At 39.7% G+C, this 26839-nt stretch overlaps 1 protein-coding gene across 5 annotated transcripts in view; it reads right to left on the bottom strand.

Annotated features, from left to right (window-relative positions):
• Positions 1 to 258: 258 nt before the first annotated feature.
• Positions 259 to 26839, bottom strand: part of col8a1a (collagen, type VIII, alpha 1a) — a 125700-nt gene continuing 99119 nt past the window's right edge. For 4 of the 5 annotated variants that reach the window (XM_073045156.1, XM_073045158.1, XM_073045159.1 and 1 more), the window contains 3 exons: positions 24960 to 25058; positions 17012 to 17315; positions 259 to 4685 (listed from right to left, as the gene is read on the bottom strand). In XM_073045156.1, the coding sequence (XP_072901257.1) occupies positions 2752 to 4685; positions 17012 to 17312 (2235 nt within the window). In that variant the 5' untranslated portion in view covers positions 17313 to 17315; positions 24960 to 25058 and the 3' untranslated portion in view covers positions 259 to 2751. Of the gene's footprint in view, positions 4686 to 10685; positions 10825 to 17011; positions 17316 to 24959; positions 25059 to 26839 lie in introns of those variants that run through there. The other variant, XM_073045160.1, reaches the window with a different exon arrangement.

The raw sequence follows: 26839 nt of genomic DNA, 5'->3' as shown, positions 1-26839 counted from the left end.
CATCCTTGTTCTGCTGAACCAAACCCTTGTCCAGGGAGCCAGCCTGCCAGAGTGAGGCTGGGACCATGCCAGCAGAAACGAAGTACATGGTAAGTGGCCTTGGTCAATGGCAGATCCCAGCCTATTGATCTTGTAGAAGTTGAGAAAGTGACTAGACAATTATAAGTGAAATTTAAAAAATATATAAATGCCAAATTGAAGGTTTGATTGCGGAAAGAATGCCCTTTCAAGTTACTTTTGGAATAATAAGAAAGATCCTTGAAGCTGAAAATATTTTTTAATTTCATACAGTAATTCCTAATTTGGTACAAAATCTTTTTAATAATACAGAACAAGTGTTAGTTACGGGCTTAAAGAAGTATGTTCCATTACATTCAGAGTGTTAATGCAATTTTTCAAAAATGAAACATTAGTTCTGACTGATAATTCACCAATATGTTGTCTTTTTTTTAGATGTGTTCAATTCACAGCTCACATTGAACTTTTAAGCTACTTTATTTTTGCATTTTTTTCCTGATAGTGCCCCTCAGCATGGAAAGGTAGGTAGAGGAATTGATTTTGAATTCTGGTTATGGAGAGAAGTGATTAATTCCTCTTACCTTTTCAGTCTGCCCTTTCTCCAAGGGGCTTATGTTTGGAACAGCAGTAGATGAAGATGTGGTACAAGGTAATGTAGGTCATGGCATTGTATGTTCATATAATAACCTATCTGTTAAAAATATCACTGACTACTTAGTTACTGTTGATATTGTAAAATCGTGATCTGATAAGAGCAAAAAAAAATCTTATAACTGCAAATCATGATGCAAAACAAGGCTTCTAAAGATAGAAGCATCATCAATTATGCAATGTTGTTGGAATGAAAAGCTTGCTAAAATAAAATGAGCAGTGAAAACAGAATAAATAGATTGTGATGCAGCTAATGACTGTTGATTGCAAAGTGATGTCAAGAGAAATTAATGCAAATAAAAAAAGACAGAAATTGCCAGAGTTTACAAGTGGTTTATGTGAATTTTATTAATGTTTAAATACTCCTTGGCTTTTATGGAAAATTAATTGAATGTAAGTCTAAGCAACACGAAATGACAAATATTTATGAGTTGTAGAGCTTGGATTTAAAGTGAACGAATATTTTTCACATTATTTAGATTTTAGGGCAGCTCTTCTTCTCATACTTAAATTTGGATAATAAAGAACCAAATAATATTATTGGTGAGCAGAAAATAGCATTAGTGGCAGAATGACAACAAAGCTATGATTATTCAATCCCAACTATCATGATAGGTTCAGGAAAAGATGAATAAAACATTTTGACTTTTGATCATAGGACTGTATGATGTTTTTCTTTCACTCATTTAAAGGTAGCTTGAAATAAAAAAGGAGGTACAGCTTGTTTTATGCATCCAATGCTGGACTTTGTTTTGTATATAGTTGTTCGAATCAAGCCCATTACATGAAACATTCTCATACTATGCTGGTGTCCTTTTGGCAACTTTGAAGGTGTAATACTATTATGTTCCCTCAGTGACAAGAAAGTTGGCCCTGAAATGAGGCTAAAGTGGATAAACACTTAAAGATACCAGGTCTATGGAGACTACAAGAAGAGCTTTTTGATTGATTTGACATTGTATAGCAATGAGTTAACACAATGTGCCAAAGCGACTTTTTCTGCACTTTCAGGTTCTGGACTGTTAAGATAAAGAAGTATAAAGTTGCCCAACTGTACATTTACAAAATATATTACCAGCATTATTCTCCATTATGAAAATAATGGGTGAGAGAGCAGAAAGTTTAAAGCTATAGGAAACTATGCATAATCCTTTATTTTCACAGTCCAGGAAAAAAACAGTCAACAACTTGATGTTTTACATTAACTACTGTTCATTTGATTTTCATCAGCATCCAAGTCATCCTGATTATTTTAATTGTTTTAAACTGAGCTGTTAAATCTTTATGGTAAGTTCTTGTTAACTGATAAACACCTATTAATTCCCCATTCTCCCCAAGATGAAGTAGATATCACAATACATTATACACAATTGATCATATTTCATTGATTAGAAATGATCTTTGAACTCCTGTCCCTCGTCCACAGACAAGGATGGCTCCGTTGTTTAAGCATGTTTCCTTAAGCAATTATTTTCGCAAATTTTCTCTTATAAAGAGGCATGATTGTTTCTGGGAAATTAAACACTTTCCATGTTGCACCCAGTAACACTTTCAAGTACACCTGGCTTAGGTATAAAATATAAACAATTGCAAAGCGCACTCCTTATATTAATTTGAAAAGTTATCACAATTTCAACATTGACCAATTGAATTATTTTGCATTCAGAGTTTAATACTTGCATTCTGTCTGCTGTTATAATTTTAGTATTGATTGGGAAAATTAGCTTCAATTGTGCAAGACAACGCTCTCTTGAAATATAGTCCAATTGGACCAATGTGGAGGTTCTTGGAATCTTACACTTGGAACTCTGATGAACCTTTCAGAACAAGAAAACTTTTTTTTTGAGATGACCACTGGTTCTTGGAGTACTATTGTCTCCAAATGCTTGATGTGCAATTGTAACATGTAAAACAGACATGGTCTACTCTTTCTTTGGATATACCTAACAGTAGCCTTCCAGTAAAGAAAGAAAGACAGTTAGCAATTCAGCAAACTTCAGGCATTGCTTTTTTGTGGTAAAAATGTAGCTTCCATAAGGTAACAAAGATTGTATTTTAAAAGCTTTACATGTGTACATTTTTTTACATTGGATACAGTAGAAATCCCGAGAACGAGGAATGCACGTAAGGACCTGAATAAAGTCCTGCTGCTTGTTGAGACGGGAGTTGCATCCAGACTCTGTCTCCGTGTGTTAGTTCAAGAACTGAGCTCCCTGAAGCCTGATCGAGAATCCCTTTCTTGTATTCGTCGTAAGTGTACATCTGTGGCTCATTATTTTTATACAATGCTACCCATACATTAGCACCTTTACAATGAATATGATATGAAAAGTAATAAATTCCCGGTATTTCACATGTAAAAACTCCAGTTTGTGGATTGTAACTTTGCCTGCCGTTGTACAGGATTTTATCAAACTTGACAGGAGATCCTACCGGTGGAAAAGGTACTGTAAGTTTAGCCGTAAACGCAGGCATTTCTGGTTTAATTCCCATCGGCATTCCTTTTTTACTTGGCTGACCAATGTATCCCTGTGGCGTCTTTACACCGTCAATTCCTGGACCCATTGCTGGAAGTTGAAACTGTTGTATTTCTGGTTGAACAACTGGTGGGCCGGGGGGGCCAGGAGGGCCGGGAGGGCCAGGTGGCCCAGTCATCCCATGAAAGCCTTCTGGGCCAGGCTTGCCAGTTGGTCCTATGTGTCCCGGAATTCCAGGTTTTCCTATACCAGGTAACCCAGGAGGTCCTGGTAATCCTCTGTCACCTTTTGGTCCTGGAAGACCTGGAGGGCCTATTGGACCACCGGGACCAGCAATCCCTGGTATTCCGACAGGGCCTTGGATACCCTTCTCTCCGTGAAACCCAGGCTCTCCTTTTAATCCTGGTGCTCCATGTGGTCCAGGTAAACCAGTTGGACCTATGTGCCCTTGCTCTCCTTTTGGCCCGATTGGTCCAGGCAAACCTCTTAGCCCGGGTTGTCCTTCTGCACCAGGATACCCTGGTGCACCTGGCATTCCCTGCAGACCAGGTTCCCCCTTTGGGCCTTGAGGACCTTGGGGGCCAGTTGGCCCGTGATCTCCCTTCAGTCCTGGGAAACCCAAGCCACCTGATGGCCCAGTTTGTCCCGGGAGCCCAGGTAATCCCTGTTCACCTTGTGGACCAGGAATTCCGGGAGGACCAACCGCTCCAGGTTCGCCTTTTTGTCCCTGTGTTCCTGGTGGTCCACTGTGACCACGTTCACCTTTAGGTCCAGGAAACCCTGGTTTTGCTATTCCTGGCATACCTGGCTGCCCTGGCATACCTGGGAGCCCTTTATCACCTTTACTCCCTGGAAATCCATGTTGACCAGGAATTCCATCTAGACCTGGTTTTCCCGCACCTGGCTTTCCAGGTGGTCCCTGAACACCCTGTTGTCCTGGAAAACCTTGAGGTCCTGGCTCACCTTGGGGTCCTGTTTTACCGGGTACTCCTGGAGCTCCAGGGAGACCATTTAAACCTGGCTTTGAGATACCTGGAAGTCCTGCAGGGCCTGGTTGCCCAGGTAATCCTGGTGGGCCCTTCAATCCTGGCAAACCAGGAGCACCAATTCCTTGTTGTCCTTTAGGTCCTGTTGGACCTGGAATACCTGGAAATCCTCTCTGTGCGGGTTCTCCCCTTAGTCCTGGTTTTCCTGGTAATCCTGGTCTACCTGGCCTTCCTAATCCAGGAAGACCTGGAGGACCTCGTGCTCCTTGTGGCCCTGGTGGTCCCATAGGTCCTTGCTCTCCCTTTGGTCCCATATCACCCTTCTGGCCTGGCAATCCCATTCTTCCTGGTTTACCTGCTATTCCTGGCATTCCAGGCTTCCCTAAACTTGGAAGGCCTGGTTGGCCAGGAAGACCTGGTGCTCCTGTAGGTCCTTGAAGACCCCGACCTGGTAATCCCGGTGGCCCAGGTGGTCCTATTGGTCCTCTTGCACCAGGTTCTCCTGCTGGACCTTTCTCACCTTTCATTGCACTTGGGAATGTTGGTATCAGTTCTAGAAAAGAAAAAAAAGATAATATGTTTTTCCATTAACCATGTGGAAAATAGTTCTGAATTTGAAAATACGGATATTTGTACTCTCATTTAAGTTCAGCTAAACATTGAAAAATTACCAAAGAAAACCATTACTTGAAGTCTTCATTATTTAAAATGAAAACAACGATTTCTTAATGTTATTTTCCCGACTATTATTTTCTGTGAGATATTCTTCCAAAAATTGAACTTTAAACTGCGACTCACTCTGTTCTGATAGGTTAAGATATGTTCTTTTGAACTCAGAATAAATTCTGTAGTACAGATGGGAAGATTAAAACATCCCCATGCTTTGCTCAATAAACAGCTTGGAAATTCCCCAGTGTTCCAGCATATATTCATCCATTCCCAAGAGACTAATTGGTGATTCATTGTATTTATTGCTTTTGAGATGCTCTAAAAACCAGCTGCCTTGTTTGTCTATCCCCTTCAGTTTGCTGATTGTGTTAAGTGTTAGATTATTCTAAAAATATGAAGGTTGTTTGTTTAATTTTAGTCTCATAAAGAACCATTTGATGTGTGGGTTGAACAATTTACTGACAAACAGTTCTTTCGTGAAGCACTTCAATCCCACACCCACGTAGTGTTCATCTGGCAGCTAAATGATGACCAGGATCCTGCCCTCAGCCTCTGGACTGAATTCAAGTTTAACAACTTTTCATCTTAACCCTGCTGAGACTAGGTAACCTGTTATAGATGAAACCTGAACTTGCCGTGGAAATTTGATACTGTTTAAAAATTAATTTTCTACCTTTTTACCTCTCAATTGTTTTCCCCATTATCTTGAGTGTGAACATTTAGAGTATTTTCTTGGCTAGCTTTCAAAATAAGTTGGTTGATTTTAATTTTTAGTATTTCGTTGCCAAGAATAAAACACAGAAACACTTATTTGTCACAAGGTTTTGACCATGTGACAGGCAACAACTTCTGAATTTTAAGTCATAAAGCTTTCAACACGCTTTATGTAACTTTTAATTGTGTACTTTCCTATTTGTAGTAAGTGGAAGACAAATGTTATGACTGAATACAGTTGCAGGAATGATTTATTTGGCAACAACCAATGTGGGTGTTTCAGATCTGTAGTTCTAAGAATTTCAGATTTCAATACCATTCAATCTCAGAACATACATTTCTAGACATAGTTATTGCTGTTGATCTTCAAATTGCACATTTTATTTGTATTTTGATATTGAAGTTATTGTCAGATTGTGTGCAAAATTAAAATGTCTGAAGGTAGGAAACCAATTCTTTAGCAAACCTTTATTTTTTTCTTTCTATAAGTCTCACTCAACAGAAGAATATTTAGATTCCTGTTGAAGGAATTATGTTAACCTATAATATATGGTTCACTGATGTCAGTGCTAGGTGACTGAAACTAGACAATGCACACAAAATGCTGGAGGAACTCAGCAGGTCAGGCAACATCTATGGAAAAGAGTACAGTTGATGTTTTGTGCTGAGACACTTCATCAGTTGACTGTACTCCTTTCATTAGATGCTACTTGGCCTCCTCCAGCATTTTGTGTGTGTTGGCTTGCATTTCCATCGTCTGCAGATTTTCTCTGGTTTGTGATTGAAACTAGACTTCTCCTGAAGTGAAATTTTAATAGTCCAGAAACAGTCACTATTTCACAGTGCTGTAGTTCTATAGGGCTATATCCAAGTCAAATAGTGAATATTGTCCCAAATATTGGCTGCAGAGCTAAAATAGCCTGTCAAGTATGTTTCATATTCAACTTGAGATTCCCACCCGAAGTACCAACACTCCAAGCTATTGATCCCACTCCAGTTGACTGACCATTTAAAGTGCCCAGACCTTGCTAATCAATAGCATTTCTCTTCCTCAGACCAATATTTTGGCTGGCTAGTCAACCACAGCCATCAGCATCCACCACCAGCCCAAAAAGTGTTGCATACCATATAATGGCTCAATGCCTTCATCCTATTCCACCAAGACTTTTTCTGGTCATTCATTTCACAGTAGTGAGCTCTGATGTAAATAAGTTTCCAATGAATTGCATTGATAATCCCAATTTCTTAATTTTTAATATTTTCCTTCTTATTTGAACCTTCTGCTATTGTCTGTGGACAGTTATATTAGGACAGAATTGGAATGCTTTTCTCTTTTCTGAAAAAAGCAATTTATCTAACTACCTCAGTATTGTTTTCTTTTAAGTAAAATGCCCTTGCCTCTTGTATTGAGCTCTAATTTCATTTTCTATTATCTTATTGATGGTGAGAGCTTTTGTGACTCTGCAGAAATGCTACATGACATCAGCAGCAGAGGGGCAGATCATTTCTCAGTGCATTGGTATACTGCACCTCAGCATATACATAGTACAAACACAAAACTTTGCAGATGCTGGAAATTTTGAGCAACACATGAGAGGATCTCAGCAAGTCAGTGGGCATCTACGGAGGGAAATAAACAGTTGCCATTTCAGGCCAAGACTCTTCATCAGGACTGGACTTCAGTCCATATATGGTGTATGACTTGCTGAGTTCCTCCATCATTTTGTGTTCTTCACCAACGTTCCCTCTAATAGTTTTTTTTTTACGGTTGCACCAACTAACGAGTGTTCTGAGCAGATGATTTTTATAGGGCCTGAAAACTGCGCAGCACTTTAATTTTTTTTGTAATATGCATACTATGAATATTTAGAATGAAAATTTAAAAATCATATACTTTCAATTTTATTTATTGAAAGGTAAATGAAATACAGTTCAACAAAGAAAATTTTCACATTTCATGATCTTATTCTCATCTATCTTTATTACAAATCCATGGCCTAAAAACACTGTCTAGATTAAACTCACATCCAGATGAAAGATGCATCGTAATCCTCAACAGATTATCTAAATGTTCCACTTCTCCTCTGTTTCTAGTCTGATTGAATTCAAAAGATTGAATTCACATTCACAGTCAGCACTAGAAACTTGAAATGTTCCAATGATGTCAACAAGAATTGACAGTTCTTCAAGTTCTTTGTTTTTAGACACTTAGTTCAACATATCAGTGAACATCTTAATCGAACCAGCCTTAGCTTCTCAAAAATGGCACAATTGAAATCATCGTATTTCTATGATTTTTTTGAGGTAGTACCTTCATCATAGTGTGCTGAGTATTTTTATTTGTTATTCGTACACCATTCTCTCTTCCATATTTAAAATTATATTAGCATTATTTCAAAATTAACATGTATACGAAAGAAAATTCTAGCTGCACGGCAACCACAGTGAGATACGCAGGAGCATTTCCATACTGTGCACCTGCACAGCTCACAGGGAACAGTGTTCCTCACTATAGTTACAATAGTATATGAGGGGTGATCAATAAGTTCGTGGCCTAAGGTAGAAGGAGATGAGTTATACAGCTCTCGTTACACGCACACGCAGTTCAACTCTTTGAGTGATTATTGCAGGAAGTTTGAAGTTAATAACTCATCAGGGGTGATTGATAAGTTTGTGGCCTAAGGTAGAAGGAGATGAGTTATTAACTTCAAACTTTCTGCATAAACCGCAGTGAACAAAACTATTCTGAATTTTCTTATGGTACATTTCTTACCAACTATCAGTGACAAAGATCACTACTCTTTGAACACAAACATACGTTCTTCCAGGTTGAAGAAGAGGGTGGGGAACATCATAAAGGACTCCTCCCATCCTGCGCACGGACTGTTTGATCTGCTTCCGTCTGGTAGGCGCTTCAGATCCCTCCAGACTAAGACTAATAGGCACTGGAGAAGTTTTTCCCTACTGCGGTCACTTTGCTGAACAGTTAACTGCCGGCTAACTATTACTTGGATTGCACTACCTGTATGTATAATCTATATTTTCATTTATATTTATCATTATTATTGTTATGAGCAGAGAGACAACATCTGCCGGAAGTAAATTCCTTGTATGTGCATAGGTACTTGGCGATTAAAGTCTGATTCTGATTCTGATTCTGATAACTGATGCTAGTTAGAAACTGTTCAGCAACAGTCTCCTGTCTGAATTAAATGGCATAGTGTCCCAAATAAACTAAGGGAATCCCAGCTATATTCTCAAGTAACTTTTGTTCTTTAAGAGTCATCCCAAGTAACTACTTCAATTAACCAATGGTGCAATTAACCTTTTAAATTTTTAAATAATTTATCAATCATTAGGGACTCCCACCACTCAGGGCGTGCTCTCTTCTCACTGCTGTCATCAGGAAGATGGTACAGGAGCCTCAGGACTCACACCACTAGGTTCAGGAACAGTTATTACCCTCAACCATCAGACTGTTAAACCAGAGGGGAAAACTTCATTCAACTTCACTTGCCCCATCATTGAAATGTTCCTACAACCTATGGACTCACTTTCAAAGACATCTCATGTTCTCAATATTTACTGCTGATTTATTTATTATTATTTCTTTCTTTTTGCATTTGCACAATTTGTAGTTTTTTGCATATTATTTGAATGCCCAAGTTGGTGTGGTCTTCCATTGAATCTATTATGGTTATCATCCTATTATGGATTTATTGAGAATGCCTGCAACAAAATGAATCTTGGGGTTGTATGGTGACATATGTACTTTGATAATAAAGTTACTTCGACCGTCGTCCACTATATTTGCAATCTCTTGTACTCTAGATGTGTATACCGCTGCTATTTCCTGTATGTTGTTTGTTTCTTGAAGACAAACACAATATGTTTGTTAAACTTTACTTTATTTCTTAAACATAAATTCTGTTAGTGTTGGCGCATGGCCTAGTGGGCAAGGCATCAGACTAGTAACCTGAAGGTCACTGGTTCGAGCCTCAGCTGAGGCAGCGTGTTTGTGTCCTTGAGCAAAGCACTTAACAACACATTGCTCTGCGACGTCACCGGTGCCAAGCTGCATGGGTCCTAGTGTCCTTCCCTTGGACAACATCAGTGGCGTGGAGAGGGGAAGGCCTGCATCTTGGGCAACTGCCGGTCTCCCATACAACCCTGCCCAGGCCTGCGCCCTGGAAACTCCAGGCGCAGATCCATGGTCTCTCGAGACCGATGGATGCCACTACCACAAATTCTGTTAAGCATAAATCAGACCATAGCTGTTGCAGCAGGAAAATACGATCAAATGATCAGTGCTGTGAGTGCTGTCAAAATTAAATTCCTCTAAGTGCCTGTAATAGGAACAGAACATTTAGCCTTGTTCTTCTTTTTTGCCTATTCACTTTTGTTTTGAATATTGTTTGCCTGTCTTCAAGCTGTTTCTGGTGTGTGTCTTGAAGCTAGAAAGAAAATAAGGAGGCAGTGGCAACACCAATACAGAATTAGCCAAGAGTTAGAAAGCAAAAGTACTGAAGACTGGAGGGAATTATATGGGATTATTGTACACATTTCTTCAATAAGTGTTAATCAGACATCATAGATACAGAGCAAGATTTCAATGTGTGCAGATGACACAAATCATGGAAAAATAGTAAATAGGATAGAAAGGTATAAGAATATTAGCAGACGAGTTGTTATAAGCAGAAGGAATAAGTCCAAAGTGTATTTTATGGGAGTAAGAAACATGTGTAATGCTTTAAAATGTTTTATTGGAGGTGCAGGAACTAAGGTGAGAAACTGTGATGGAGGGTGTAAGGTGTCAAGGTTATTTATAATAGCAAGGACACAGTATGCCTTTTTAAAGTGGTATGGATTGTAAAAGTAGGAAATTATGATTAATCTTTCCCAATTGTGGGCTGGGTCCCAGCTGGAGAAACGGTATATTCTGAGCATCGAGCTTTAGCGAGGAAGATTTACTAGAACACCTATGGAAATGGGGAAATATTTAAAAGGTCAGCAAAGCTTATGGATATTTAGAGACATTTAAAGTTGCATCAATTTTAGTAACTTTGAAAATAAAATTAACACTAAAATGTATGACTTAAATAAAACACACAAACCATTCATTAATGACAGGTTTTTGTCCTACAACTCCCATAATATTTAAAGTACTCACTGAGAAGACCTGGCACAAAATGTGAGATGTGATTTCCCCAACATAATCTTAAGAAATCTCAGCCACAGCGACCTTTGGTACTGGACATCATGTGTACTCTAGCAGTGGAGCAAACATGTGGCTTTCAGAACCTGTAAGTGGACGTGGACTTTCACATTTAAAAGCACAGAGATATATCCCTAAGACTTTGTTACCGTACTTTAACTGCTGAACAAACAGTTCTGATTGGAACCACTGGCAGGATACTACCTGTTAAAATGTAACCCTGCCAGAAGTGATCTATTTACATCTACAATATTTCCTTTTTTAACAGCAAAATGAATTGTTTGCTTATGTTGAAGAAGCAGTAATTACAATATTCTGGACCAATCTGGTAAATTTTATCCATAGCTAATCTAAGAGTAATGGCTCAATGTCTAAAATCCTCGAGTTAATATTACATAATACTCCCAAATGACAGGAATTGGAATAAATGAGAGAGATGCAGACACAACATTTAAGTTTCTCTGGACAGAATAGAATAAAGGTAATGCATATGGAAAAAGTGCTGAATAAATCTTCATGATAAACTTAGAACAATATCGTAGACAGGTGTGTTTCCATAAAAAAATGCAGCCTGCTTGGTTTATATCTGAGAGACTGAATTGGGCAAATCTTTGGCACATTGACAGCATAATTAATGAAAACCAATGACCTTAAACTAGTTAGAATCCATTACAAATTAATAAGAAATTGTAAACAAGGGCACTGAACTGTAAAAGGTCAAGATTCACTGAAGTGAAAAGAAATCAAATGAGAACCAAAACAGCAGACCTGGCCATCAAAAATAATGACAAAATTCTAGAAATACTGAGCAGGTCATATCACATTTGTGGGAAGAGAAACCGAGGGGAGTTGGTAATAAAATGTCGACGTGTAAATGGATTCTGAGGACATTTTACAGTGAAGCTGCTGTTGCTGTCTAGATAGTCAGATGGAAAAGTATGTGATAAAATTAAGCTTTTTATTAAACTGGTTTATTATTTGTAGATAATGTAACAGGAAAACAAGAGAAGATTACAAAGCTTAACAAGAAATAAGGCAGGTCTACAGACAAAAAAAGTGGAAATTTAGTACATTTATTTAAAAAATCATGAGAAGGAGAGAGAAGAGTTTAATAGAGTAACAGTGAACAAGACAGCACGGTTTGGGCCCTTTGGCCAAAGCCATAGTACTAAAGAGTATAACCCTACCCCACGATCAATCTAACCCTTTCATCCTATACAGCCTGTAACTCTCCATTTGCTTCTATGTCCATGTGCCTATCCGAGAGTCTTTTAAATGTCCTTATGATATCAGCCTCTACCCCAAGCATCTATTCCAGCCACACGCCACTGTTTTCTTTAAAAAAAAACACTACCTTTATCACCTCCCCTAAACTTGTCTTTGCTCATTTTAAATGAATGTCACCTGGTATTGGCCACTGCTGCTGTGGGAAAAAAATTCTGGCTGTTCACTTTATCTATGCCTCTCATTATCTTATGCATCTCTGTCAAGATGCCTCTCATTCTGTTGCTGCAAAGAGAAAAAGCCCCAACTCTCTCAACATTTCATCATAAGTCAGGTTATCTATTAAAGGCAACATCTTGATAAAAGTCTTCTGCAGCCTGTGTAAATCTTCCACGTCCTTCCTAATGAGGCAGTGAGAACTGATCATAACACTGTGTGGTCTAACCACAGTTTTATAGAGTTGCAACATTACTTCTTGAAGGTTAAACTTAATACGATTGACTAATGAAGACCAACGCACCATATGCCATCTGAACCACCTTATCAGTTTGCAGGGCATCTTTCAGAGAGCTACGAATTAGATTAAGGACCTAATTATTTAGGACCTCCAGCAACCAGAACATGCCCTTTTCTCACTGTTACCATCAGGTAGGAGGTACAGAAGCCTGAAGGCACATCTTCTTCCCATCTACCATCTGATTCCTAAATGGACATTGAACCCTTGCACTTTTTAAATATATATATTTCACTTTTTTAATATCATTTTTAATATAATTTTTAAAAATATATCATTTCTGTTTTTTGCATGATTTTTAATCTGTTCACACATATACCATAATTGATTTACTTATTTTTTTCTACTATATTATGTATTGCATTGAACTGCTGTTGCTAAGTTAATCAATTTCAGGACACCTGCCAATGATTATAAGCCTGATTCTGAACTTGGACCCTAAGATCCTTCTGTTCCTTTATACTGCTAAGAATTTATCACTTCACTTTTCCTGACTGAACCCCACCTGCCACTTCTCAGCCTGACTCTGCATCCTGAGAACATCTCTCTTTCTAATCGATGACAACCTTCTACACTATCCACTACACCACCAACTTTGTGTCATCTACATACTTAACTAACCTACCCCTCCGCTTCCTCCATGAAGGTCATATATATATTAAATAAATCAGAGTAGCAGTCCCAGAACAAATCCCCGTGGAACACCACTGGTCACTGACCTCCAGGCAGAGTATGCTCTGCAATTAAGTATTTTAGAATAGTTTTTTTTCAAATGAGTGGCTTGTGGGGAGAAAGATAGCCTAAAATGAAATGTGGCCTCTTCCAAATAGAATTCAAATGCAAGTTGGATGATAACTTTGTAGAATAATTTCATTCCATCTCCAAGGGCAATCTGAGCTTTGCCACTTTAATTCTCAATCCTGTTGCCATTCTGACCTTCACACTCCTCCAACAAAGACCAACACAAGGTCAAGGTTCCGCACCTAATTCTGTCAAAGAACAGTGCAGTTCCTTTGCAGGTTTCAATAGTCAGAGTAGAAATAGGATATTTCAGATGAATACGTGGCTTGAAAAATGGTGCAAGGGGGAGGGATTCAAATTTCTGGGGCATTGGAACCAGTTCTGGGGGAGGTGGGACCGGTATAAACAGGACGGTCTGCACCTGGGCTGGACTGGAACCAATGTCCTAGGGGGAGCATTTGCTACTGCTGTTCAGGAAGATTTAAACTAATGTGGCAGGGGGATGGGAACAAGTGCAGAGAGACAGAGGGGTGTAAAATGAGGGTAGAAGCAAAAAGTAGTAAGGTGAAAAGTAAAAGCGGCAGGCAGGCAAATCCAGGGCAAAAAGCAAAAAGGGCCACTTTTCAGCATAATTGTATAAGGGCTAAGAGTTGTAAAAACAAGCCTGAAGGCTTTGTGTGTCAATGGGAGGAGCATTCGTAACAAGGTGGATGAATTGAATGTGCAGATAGTTATTAATGAATATGATATAGTTGGGATCACAGAGACATGGCTCCAGGGTGACCAAGGATGGGAGCTCAACATCCAGGGATATTCAATATTCAGGAGGGATAGACAGGAAAGAAAAGGAGGTGGGGTAGCATTGCTGGTTAGAGAGGAGATTAATGCAATAGAAAGGAAGGACATTAGCCTGGAGGATGTGGAATCGATATGGGTAGAGCTGTATAACACTAAGGGGCAGAAAACGCTGGTGGGAGTTGTGTACAGGTAACCTAACAGTAGTAGTGAGGTTGGGGATGGCATTAAACAGGAAATTAGAAATGCGTGCAATAAAGGAACAGTAGTTATAATGGGTGACTTCAATCTACATATAGATTGGGTGAACCAAATTGGTAAGGGTGCTGAGGAAGAGGATTTCTTGGAATGTATGTGGGATGGTTTTCTGAACCAACATGTCGAGAAACCATCTAGAGAGCAGGCCATTCTAGATTGGCTATTGAGGAAGGGTTAGTTAGCAATCTTGTCGTGCGAGGCCCCTTGGGTAAGAGTGACCATAATATGGTGGAATTCTTCATTAAGATGGAGAGTGACATAGTTAACTCAGAAACAAAGGTTCTGAACTTAAAGAAGGGTAACTTTGAAGGTATGAGACGTGAATTAGCTAAGATAGACTGGCAAATGATACTTAAAGAGTTGACGGTGGATGTGCAATGGCAAGCATTTAAAGATCGCATGGATGAACTACAACAATTGTTCAAAAGAATAAACCAGGGAAGGTAGTGCACCCGTGGCTGACAAGGGAAATTAGCGATCATATCAAGTCCAAAGAAGAAACGTATAAATTAGCAAAAAAAAGCAGCACACCTGAGGACTGGGAGAAATTCAGAGACCAGCAGAGGAGGACAAAGGGCTTAATTAGGAAAGGGAAAAAAGATTATGAGAGAAAGCTGGCAGGGAACATAAAAACTGACTGTAAAAGCTTTTATAGATACGTGAAAAGAAAAAAATTGGTCAAGACAAATGTAGGTCCTTTACCGTCAGAAACAGGTGAATTGATCATAGGGAACAAAGACATGGCAGACCAATTGAATAACTACTTTGGTTCTGTCTTCACTAAGGAGGACATAAATAATCTTCCGGAAATAGTAAGAGACCGAGGGTCTAGTGAGATAGAGGAACTGAGGGAAATACATGTTAGTAGGGAAGTGGTGTTAGGTAAATTGAAGGGATTAAAGGCAGATAAATCCCTAGGGCCAGACGGTCTGCATCCCAGAGTGCTTAAGGAAGTAGCCCAAGAAATAGTGGATGCATTAGTGATAATTTTTCAAAACTCCTTATATTCTGGATTAGTTCCTGAGGATTGGAGGGTGGCTAATATAACCCCACTTTTTAAAAAAGGAGGGAGAGAGAAACCAGGGAATTATAGACCGGTTAGTCTGACATCAGTGGTGGGGAAAATGCTAGAATTGGTTATCAAAGATGTGATAACAGCACATTTGGAAAGAGGTGAAATCATTGGACAAAGTCAGCATGGATTTGTGACAGGAAAATCATGTCTGACGAATCTTATAGAATTTTTTGAAGATGTAACTAGTAGAGTGGATAGGGGAGAGCCAGTGGATGTGGTATATTTAGATTTTCAAAAGGCTTTTGACAAAGTCCCACACAGGAGATTAGTGTGCAAACTTAAAGCACATGGTATTGGGGGTATGGTATTGATGTGGATAGAGAATTGGTTGGCAGACAGGAAGCAAAGAGTGGGAGTAAACGGGACCTTTTCAGAATGGCAGGCAGTGACTAGTGGGGTATTGCAAGGCTCAGTGCTGGGACCCCAGTTGTTTACAAGATACGGTATATTAATGATTTAGACGAGGGAATTAAATGCAGCATCTCCAAGTTTGCGGATGACACGAAGCTGGGCGGCGGTGTTAGCTGTGAGGAGGATGCTAAGATGATGCAGGCTGACTTGGATAGGTTAGGTGAGTGGGCAAATTCATGGCAGATGCAATTTAATGTTGCTAAATGTGAGGTTATCCACTTTGGTTGCAAGAACAGGAAAACAGATTATTATCTGAACGGTGGCCGATTAGGAAAAGGGGAGATGCAACGAGACCTGGGTGTCATTGTACACCAGTCATTGAAGGTGGGCATGCAGGTACAGCAGGCGGTGAAAAAGGCAAATGGTATGTTGGCATTCATAGCAAAAGGATTTGAGTACAGGAGCAGGGAGGTTCTACTGCAGTTGTACAAGGCCTTGGTGAGACCGCACCTAGAATATTGTGTGCAGTTTTGGTCCCCTAATCTGAGGAAAGACATTCTTGCCATAGAGGGAGTACAGAGAAGGTTCACCAGATTGATTCCTGGGATGGCAGGACTTTCATATGAAGAAAGACTGGATCGACTAGGCTTATACTCACTGGAATTTAGAAGAATGAGGGGGGATCTTATTGAAACGTATAAAATTCTAAAGGGATTGGACAGGCTAGATGCAGGAAGATTGTTTCCGATGTTGGGGGAGTCCAGAACGAGGGGTCACAGTTTAAGGATAAAGGGGAAGCCTTTTAGGACCGAGATGAGGAAAAACTTCTTCACACAGAGAGTGGTGAATCTGTGGAATTCTCTGCCATAGGAAACAGTTGAGGCCGGTTCATTGGCTATATTTAAGAGGAAGTTAGATATGGCCCTTGTGGCTAAAGGGATCAGGGGGTATGGAGAGAAAGCAGGTACAGGGTTCTGAGTTGGATGATCAGCCATGATCATACTGAATGGCGGTGTAGGCTCGAAGGGCCAAATGGCCTGCTCCTGCACCTATTTTCTATGTTTCTATGTTTAATACTGAATTCTACAAATCCAAATAATTAGCTTTTCCTGTCTGTTAGAGCTGGCCATTTTATCTCTCATCAAATGATACCTAATCTGCTGAGGACTCCCAACACATTCTCTTCCTAGTTAAATTGACAATTACACTTTCACAGTAGCACCTTTGTCATTTAGATAAATCAGACCGAATCCAGAAAATCCTGATGTCTTCCACACAAAAATGAAATATTGACTTTAATCCTCAATTTAATATAATTCTTACCTTTTGCTTCCTTCTGAGGCATCACATTCTTTCCAAACACATGCATTTGAGGAACATCTTTCCGATAGTGAGAGGTATATGGTAAATCCTTTCCATACACTGGCAAGTGTGGCACCTCCTTGCCCATGTGTTGCATATGAGGTCCCTCTTTGCCAAGTTGTACCATGTGGGAGACTTGTATTTGTGGCAACTGCTGTGGACCCTGCTTCATTGGATAGTAACCACCCCCATGAACAGTTCCAGCCAGTAACAAATGGACAGTCATTGTCAGAAACTGTAGAGGGAGGAGAGGCACAGCCATGATCTGAAACAAAGCATATGAGACAGTTTCACATTTTAATAGTTCTTGTACCTCTCTTCTCCTCTTGTGGTTTGTGTGACGCAGCATTAGACAAAACATATCACGTGTTGGGACTGCCCCCCCCACCTTCTTTCTATCTCTTCCCCTCTAAAGGGGCACACTGTTCTGTCATTTTAAAAAATCTGTAAATGCCCTACCTTTTTTTAAAAAAGTCTATTCAAATGCATCAATCTGGGAAAGCAAAGTCCAAAAATAAGATGGTTATGCTTCAGTTACACAAGGTTACATCTAGAATATGGTGTACAGAATTCATTACCATATTAAAGAAAGGATGTATATACACTGGAGGCAGTTTTGACTATTATCAAAACTGGTGTGTTGTCTGTCTAAAAGATTTAAAGAATGAAGGCCACTTGATCAAAGCTTTAAAGATGCTGAGGAATGTTGTCAGGAGGTTACATAAAGACTCTTCTTTTATGGGAGAATCTAGAACTACTTTCAAATTCTAAGATTTATCTACACTCCACAAAATCTAGGGGAATAAACTCACTGATTATATAGCAGTATCTCATGAAAGAAGTACTGACATCTACTTACCTTACATTGTTTTATTTTGACATAAGATTTTCTCTGCATCATTTATGAAGGAACTGTATCTTTTTAAAAAGAGCATGTAGTTGTCGTGATTGTGCTACAAACTGTTAACAATACATCTCATTTTACTTCATGGGGCATTCATTTTTCAAATAATGTAATGTCTCTCAAATAGAGCCACACAGCACAAATACCAAATCCTTTAGCCCACCATGTCCATACCAACCATCAGTTACCTAAATATACTAATCTCATTCACCAGCTCCTAGTCTATAGCCAACCATACTTTGATAAATCAGGTTTTTGTTTAGAGGCTTGTCAGTATATTCCAGATTGTAACCAATCAATGGGTGAAAATATTCTTCCTCAAATGTCCCTCAACTCTCTTAACCCAAAATTTATACCCTGGTCCTGCTCATCTCTCCACAGAGAAATTTTTAAATAATTACCTCATATATGCTTCTCATAACTTTGTACATCTCCCTCAGCCTCCTCTGCTCCAAGGAGACCAAATGCACCCAAACAGTCCTCATAACTGGAACATTCCATCTCAGGCAACACCTTGGTGAGTCTCTTGTGCACCTTCAGTTCAATTGTGTCCTTGCTAAAGTTTGGAGACCAGAAATATATGCAATATTCCAGCTGTGGCTTAATGTTTAATAATGTTGTTTAGTCCTTCCTGCAGTCATATTCTATGCTCCAGCTAACAAAGGTATGCATCCCATTTGTTGTCTTCACCTCCCAATCACCATACTGCCACCTTCAAGGATTCTTGGAGTTGGACATCAAGGACTCCATGTTCCTCAATACTCCCTAGAGCTTTCCCATTCTTGGAGACCATTTTTGCCTTTGTTCCAGTAAATATTAACCTCATTATTATTGATGCAACAAGATAGAGATCAGATGGAAAATTGCACAGAGCATTAGAAGATGGAATTTAATCCAGGCAAGTTTAAACATAGAAATCTACAGCACAGTACAGGCCCTTCGACCCACAAGGTTGTGTCAACTATATAACCTACTCTGGAATTTTGCTTCTCTAGAAAACTGCCTAGAATTTCCCTACCACATAGCTCTCTATTAAGGTGATATATTTTGGGAAGTCAAATATATACAGTAAATTGAATTGACTTTATTACTAGTATCATTCATATACACGAGGAGTAAAAATCTTTGTTACATCTCCGTCTAAATGTGCAATGTGCAATTTATAGTAATGTATAATAAATAGTATGTACAACAGGACAGTCAATATAACATCAGAATACAATTGTATCAGCATGAATTAATCAGTCTGATGGGCCTGGTGGAAGAAGCTGTCCCAGAGCCTGTTGGTCCTGGCTTTCATACTGCGGTTTGGGCCCTTTTTCCATTTTTATTTTTTTTTTAAAACACACCTGACTTTGTAAATGTCCTGAATAGGGAATTTCACAACACTGTGCTGTCCGCACCACTCTCTGCAGAGTCCTGCGATTGAGGGAAGTACAGTTCCCATACCAGGCAGTGATGCAGCCAGTCAGGATGCTCTCAACTGTGTCCCTGTAGAAAGTTCTTGGGATTTGGGGACCCGTACCAAACTTCTTCAACCGTCTGTGGTGAAAGAGGCGCTGTACAGACCACAAGATCCTCAGTGATGTGTATGCCAAGGAACTTAAAGCTGTTCACCCTCTCAAACCCTGATCCACTGATGTCAATAGGAGTTACCCTGTCTCCATTCCTCCTATAGTCCACAACCAGCTCCTTTGTTTTTGTGACATTGTGGGAGAGGTTGTTTGCTTGACACCACTGTGTCAGGGTAATGACTTCTTTGTAGGCTGCCTCATTATTATTTGAGATTAGGCCAATCAGTGTAGTATCGTCAGCAGATTTAATTAGCAGAGTGGAGATGTGAATGGCGACACAGTCATGGGTATACAGAGAGTAAAGGAGGGGGCTTAGGTCACAGCCCTGAGGGGCTCCTGTGCTGAGGGTCAGAGAGTTGGAGGTGAGGGATCCCACTCTTACCACCTGCTGGAAATCTGACAGGTAGTCCCAGATCCAGCTGCCCAAGGCAGGGTGAAGGCTGAGGTCTCTGAGCTTCTTGTGGAATCTAGAGGGAATTATGGTGTTGAATGCTGAACTGTAGTCCAAAAACAGCATTCTCACATAAGCATCCTTCTTCTCCAGATGTGTAAGGATGGTATGTAGAGCTGTGGCTATTGCGTCGTCTGTCAGTCAGTTGTGTTGGTAGGTGAATGGTAGGGTGCCAGGGAATATTTATGAACAGAAGGGCCTTGGGATTTAAGATCATAGATTGCTGGAAGCAATATACAGGTAGGTAAGGTAGCAAAGGAGGAATATGGCACGCTTACCTTTATGGGTTGGGACAGACAGTAGAAAATATAAGTCTGAGTTATTATCCTGCAACTCTACAAAACTGTTTTGAGTGAGCCTGCAGTTTTGAATGCTATACTATAGGGAAGTTGTGCCTGCACTAGAAAGAGTGCAGAGGGATGTTGTCCAAATTGAAATACTATAGTTATGGGGAGAGATTAGATAGGCCAAGTTTATTTCCCCTTGAATAAATCAGGTTGAGAGTTGAGGTGAACAGACAGAGATAAGAAGCAGAGGTTGGGTCAATAGTCAGAATCTTTTTGCCATTGTAGGGGTATCAAAAACAAAAGGGGATTGTTTTAAGATGGGCATGGTGTTTTGAAGGGTAATATTTTCTAAATGACACAGTTGTCATTATCTGGGCTTTCTCCCAGGGGAGAGTGGAGTCAGAGGCCACCGCTCTGTTTATTTATTTAGAGATAGTGTGCGGAATAGGTCCTTCCTGCCCCACGAGCCATGCCATCCCAAGCAACCCAAATTTAACCCTAAGCTAATCACAGGACAACTTACAATGACCAATTAACCTACCCTGTACATCTTTGGATGATGGAGGACCTGGGGAAAACCCTTGCATCTCATGGGGAGGACGTACAGAGACTCCAATGCCCTGAGCTGTAACAGCATCATGCTACCCACCTCATTACCATGCCCCCAAAAATTAACATTTAAAAGACATTTAGACAGGCACTTAAATGGGCAAGGATACAGATCTAGAGCAAGCAAATGGAATGAAGAGATTGGCAAAAAGGAAGACTAATAATTGCTGAACTGAAATAAATAGTATGTGTTTCATAAGAATGTATTTATCCCTACTCTAGTCATTTGTACTGAATATCTATTAAAGCTCAATTACAGTTAACATTCAGACTGATGATTTGCTTATTAGTCAGAAGCCTGAAACATTAATGTTTTTTTTCCCTCTCTCCACAGATACTGTTTGACATCCAGAATAGTAGCAAGCATTTTTGGTTTTGTTTCCTACTTACAGCATCTATTTATATTTCCAGCATCTACAAAATGTTCCTTTAGATTATAAGAAATAAGATGTTATTTTAAATCTATTATTACAAAATTTTGGCTTTAATTCTATTTTAATCTATAGTATGTCTCAGATTAACAACTTGCAGGAAGGTGTTAATGGGGGAAAAGTAAATTGGCAATAATTTTGTATTTCGTCCAGCAACTGAGTACATCAGAAAGGACGTTTCATTCCCCACGAAATATGCTCCCTCTCCCAAAAATAATCCATTAAACTGTTTCTAGCATGCCCAAATCCATTTAAGTATTTAAACTTGGTTTCAAATGCTGTTTTTACACTCAGTTTACTTTCTACTCTGAAAATCCGTGGGATCTGGTTCTCCAGCTGCTAAGAGTATCACTTTATGGATAGAAACACCTTATACTGTGATTCCAGTTTGTTTCCGTAAATACAAAATTTTGAAGTACTCTACTTACAGAATATTACATTTTCCAGATATTTCCTGAGTTCTAGACAGTAAAGAATGTTCTGTAGCTCTACAAAATCTCCTAATTTTATAGATCAAGAAAGACTTGTGTCTTCTTACCTTTTCTCTTCTACTTATTAATGGTACAGGTTTTGAAATAGAGAAGGCTGGCCTCAATCTTGAGACTTTTTCTTGTTCATATGAACATGACAGTGTATATAAAAAAAAAACCCAGCAATTATCTCAAGTTGACTGCTGAAAGTGTCACGTTTTGTAATCTTTGCCCTGACTGTTGTTCACAAAACAAAAGTTTGTTCCTTTTGTTAAGCTGTTCTTGTGCTGGAAACACTACAGGTGTCAGGTGGGTCAGCCATAGATTCAGTGGTGAAAACAGCGATGACAGCAGCCTGATTAAATTGACTGCGCTATTTAACCAAAGCCATGAAACAAACACCATTCTGAATCAGAATGAAATAAGTCAGGAGATTCAGGAAGGGCAGGTCATGTTTGACAAACTTACTGGAATTCTTTAAAGACATAATGAGTGCAGTGGATAGAGGGGAACAGGTGGACATCGTGTACTTGCTTTTCCAGAAGGCATTCAATAAGGTGCCGCGCAAGAGACATAAATAGGATACGGATGCATGCAGTAGGAGGAAGTGTATTGGCATGAATAGGGGATTGGTTAACCAATAGAAGGCAGAGAGTTGGTATAAATGGGTGTTTCTCTGGTTGGCAGTCAGTGGTGACTGGGGTGCCACAGGGGTCGGTGCTGGGCCCACAGCTGTTTACCATTTACACTGATGATTTGGAAGAGGGGACTGAGTGTAGCACAGCAAAATTTGCTGATGATTCTAAACTGAGTGGAAAAGCAAATTGTACAGAGGATGTGGAGAGTCTGCAGAGGGATATAGGTAGGTTAAATGAGTGGGCCAAGGTCTGGCAGATGGAATACAACGTTGGTAAGTGCAAGATCATCCACTTTGGAAGGAATAATAGAACAACAGATTATTATTTAAATGGTGAAAGATTGTAGCATGCTGATGTGCAGAGGGACATGTGAGTGCTTGTGCATGAATTGCAAAAAGTTGGCTTGCAGATACAATTGGTTATTAAAAAGTTGAACAGAATGTTGGCCTTCATTGCTAGAGGGATTGAATTCAAGAGCAGGGAGGTCATACTGCAACTATACAGAGTACTGGTGAGGCCACACCTGGAGTACTGTGTGCAGTTCTGGTCTCCATACTTGAGGAAGGATATACTGGCTTTGGAGGCTGTGCACAGGAGGTTCACCAGGTTGATTCCAGGGATGAAGGGGTTAACCTATGAGGAGAAATTGAGTCACCTGGGACTATACTCTCTGGAATTCAGAAGAATGAGAGGGGATCTTACAGAAATATATAAAATTTTGAAAGGGATAGATAAGGTAGAAGTAGGAAAATTTTCCTCTTTTTCCCAGAGAGTGGTGAATCTGTGGAATTCTCTGCCCAGGGAAGCAGTTGAGGCTTCCTCACTAAATATATTTAAGAAACAGTTAGATAGATTTTTACATAGTAAGGGAATAAAGGGTTATGGGGCAAAGGCAGGTAGATGGAGCTGAGTTTACAGACAGATCAGCCATGATCTTATTGAATGGTGGGGCAGGCTCGATGGGCCGGATGGCCTACTCCTGCTCCTATTTCTTATGTTCTTATAAAGTCATCTTATGTTTTAAAAATGGAAAGCGGATTGCAAACTATGATATCATTGTGTCACTGTACCTTTTTACCTTTAGGTATTTTTTACTATTTGAAAGCATATTAATAAAAACAGAGGGTAAAGTTCTGCGGAGAGCATGTTTATCTTGTAACCCTCCTGAGTACTAATCAAGACATTGAGAAAGGCTTTTATTTTCTCTCTCTTTTTGGCCCACTTTTAATCCCAGTGAGGAGATGCTCCTTTATGTCTACTTGTCAATACCCCAGTTAGTTTATCTGCTTTTAGTTAAAGTTTTGTTCTACAGTATATATTATTATCATTCTTCTCAACATTGTTCCACGGTAGCTGCAATAAAAAAAGAAATATTCAGACACATCCCAAGAGGCATTGACAGTCTTAGGGTGTGGGTTTTTAATTTTTTTTATGATTGTGGACACATTCTTAAACTGCTACCTGCTGGGAGTCATCTGCACAACTGGTTGATCAGAGTGGGATTCCAGCTAAGCCAACGTGTCTCAGCATAAAGTCTTCCCAACAGAAGTCAAGAGTCTGCAGACAGCTGGCAATACTTTGCTGTTCTGACAAAGGTTAAGAGAATATACTGTATCTTTTCAATAATTGTTTCCACAGTTAAAAGCGGAGCTATGGTGAAATACTTCTGAAACAGAGTTGATGGTAAAATAACTAATACAAGAGTTAGAAAACAAAAGGGTCTCATTAATTACTCCCTATAAGGACTAGTCTAAATTGTTTGGAGATGAAATCTGATAACAATCTTTTTGGTTAACTTGCAAGAATTTAAGGCAGCTAGGCCTCATAATAGCAGTAAACTAACATCATTGGCCCAAGGGTCTGTTCCTACACTAACTATGTTCTATGTTGTATCAGTACCCGAATAGGCAATTCATGTTGCAGGTTTTGTGACATGAACAGGTCACCTATTTGCACAATACTTCACCTGAAATCTCAATTGACAAAGCAAAGAACTGAACCGTTAGAGATATCATCTTTTGGATAGGATATGAAACATCTCTAGCATCTTGGGTGGAGTTAACAACTAAACAGAGCACCGCTTGAAATAATACAAAGCTCTCCAATATCACATCAAAACAATGCCGAATCTAGTAGATGACTGGAAAAGCAGTAACTTAAAAAGCTGAGCCCACAATGCTCAGCTCCCCTTTGTTTTGTGAGGTCAAAGTGGTATTGCTGCTAATGTTAGATAGAAGCATCCGTGTTATAATTTGAAATGGCCAGCTCTCCACCTAGAAGTAGGCTTCCTCCATCTCGTCTCATATATATCAAAACCAGATGGACACTTTGAAAATAGATTGACATCAGGAATGAAAGGTACAGCATTTTCACATCTCATATGAGCCAAACTCTCACATAAAGTTAACATTTGACCAAGGTTGGTAGTTTCAAAAGGAATAACATTTTGCCATCTTAAATAAAATGACCCAATGAAAAACTATTCCCAAAGCTCCATGTAGTAAAAGAGAATCTTTCTACTTACTTTGAATGCTACTTTTCTTACCTGACAGGAGCTACAATCAGCAGCACTCTCTTTTAACTACCAGCAGTGTCAGGAAGAACAGGATCAGACTTCCAGGATTTCCCGCAATTCAGATCCAATCTGAAAAATAAACAAACACGAAAAGTTCTGTAATGTCAATTTTTCACTCTCTGGCTGACAGCTCAAAACAATAGGCATAACTTCAATACTTATACTTACTATTTAAACCTGAAAATTCAGGAGATGTAATTTTTTTACACTAGAGTGTGCCATCATTTCTGAAAACATTCTTGAAACTAGTGGACATAGTTCAAGGGAAGGTATGAACTCAAAAGAGAGAGAAAAAAAAGAATCACAGGTACCCAATGGCAGTTTGTATTCACACTCCAGCATCAATGCAACGTGTAAAATTTGATCCTCTCATGAAAATTTTTACTAAGGAGATTAAATAAATGAATTTTTTTATAAATTTACATATACCACAAATATAGAATGACCATCCATCTATTTGATTTATTAGTTATGACAGTTTCTTGTATGATAAAGTTATTGTTGAATTTCCACATGTATTACTTAGTTTATTTTCCTGCTGTGAAATACATTCTAATTGGGGACAATTGGTAAAAAGAGCTCGGGTCCTGAAAGACTTCTTAGCAGCCTTCAATCAGAGAGGTCTATTAGTCACTTGGCAAAGGCCAATAAAATGAAGTGAGGGGTGAAGAGAGCAGCCAGCCATTGCACGAGTGGACAGTGTTAGAGTGGTCAGGCTTTGGTTCAAGAGGCTTGGGTGAGAAGGGCCAAAAGCTCTAAGTAGGTTTCTAGTAAGTTTTGACTGTTAGTGCATGCTAGTGTGGGGAGAATGGATCCAGGGTTAGTGGTATACTCTTTGTGTGAGATACGGGAACTCTGGGAGACCCCCACCAGTCTCCCCGATAACTGCATCTGCACGAGGTGCTTTGAGCTGTGGCTTGTATGGGAGAATGAGGAGGCGATAGATAACAGAATTAAAGGGAGGTAGTCACCCCTAAGTTGCAGTAGACAGGTACCTGGGTGGCTGACAGGAGAGGGAAAGAGGAAAGGGAGCCAGTGTAGAGTACCCCTGTGACCGTTCCTCCCAACAACAGGCATACTGCTTTGGATATTGTTGAGTGGGATGACCTTATACGGGGAAGCTTCAGTGACTGGATCTCTGGCGGTAAATTTGGCACTGTGGCCCTGGAGGAAAGGGGGGGGGGGGGTGGGAAGAGGAGTGCAGTAGTGATAGAGGATTCCATACTTAGAGGAGCAGAGAGGAGATTCTGTGGATGTGGGATCAGGGATTCTTGGATCGGGTCCACAGCATTTTAAAGGGGGAGAATGAATAACCAGAAGTCATGATACATGTTGGTACCAGCATAGGTAGGAAAAGAGATGACATTCTGAAGAGAGAATACAGGGAGTTAGGTAGAAAGCTGAAAAGCAGGATCTCCAGGGTACGAATCTCTGGATTGCTGCCTGTGCCTCACACCAGTGACTGTAAGAATATGATGATTAGACAGATCAATGTGTGGCTGAGGAATTGGCGCAGGGGGGCAAGGTTCCATGATTTCTGGATCATTGGGATCCCTTCTGGGGAAGATTTGACCTGTACATTGAGGATGGTTTACACCTGAACTTGAGGGGGACCAATATACTATGGGCAGGTTTGCTAGAGCTGTTGGGGAGGATTTAAACTAATCTGGCAGGGGAATGGGAAGCAGCTTAATAGGTCTGAGAATGGGGCAGTTGGTATACAGTACTGTGCAAATATCTTGGGCATACATACTGCATATAGCTAGGGTGCCCAAGACTTCTGCATAAAACTGTATTAGTCAACGTCAAGTTTGTAAGTTTGGCTGCTGGATGTTGGGAATGGCAAGGGT

The sequence above is a fragment of the Hemitrygon akajei genome, chromosome 5 (genome assembly GCF_048418815.1).
Source record: "Hemitrygon akajei chromosome 5, sHemAka1.3, whole genome shotgun sequence".
Taxonomy (NCBI): Eukaryota; Metazoa; Chordata; class Chondrichthyes; order Myliobatiformes; family Dasyatidae; genus Hemitrygon; species Hemitrygon akajei.
Note: the sequence above shows the minus strand (reverse complement) of the source record. Positions and strands in the feature narration are given on the sequence as shown.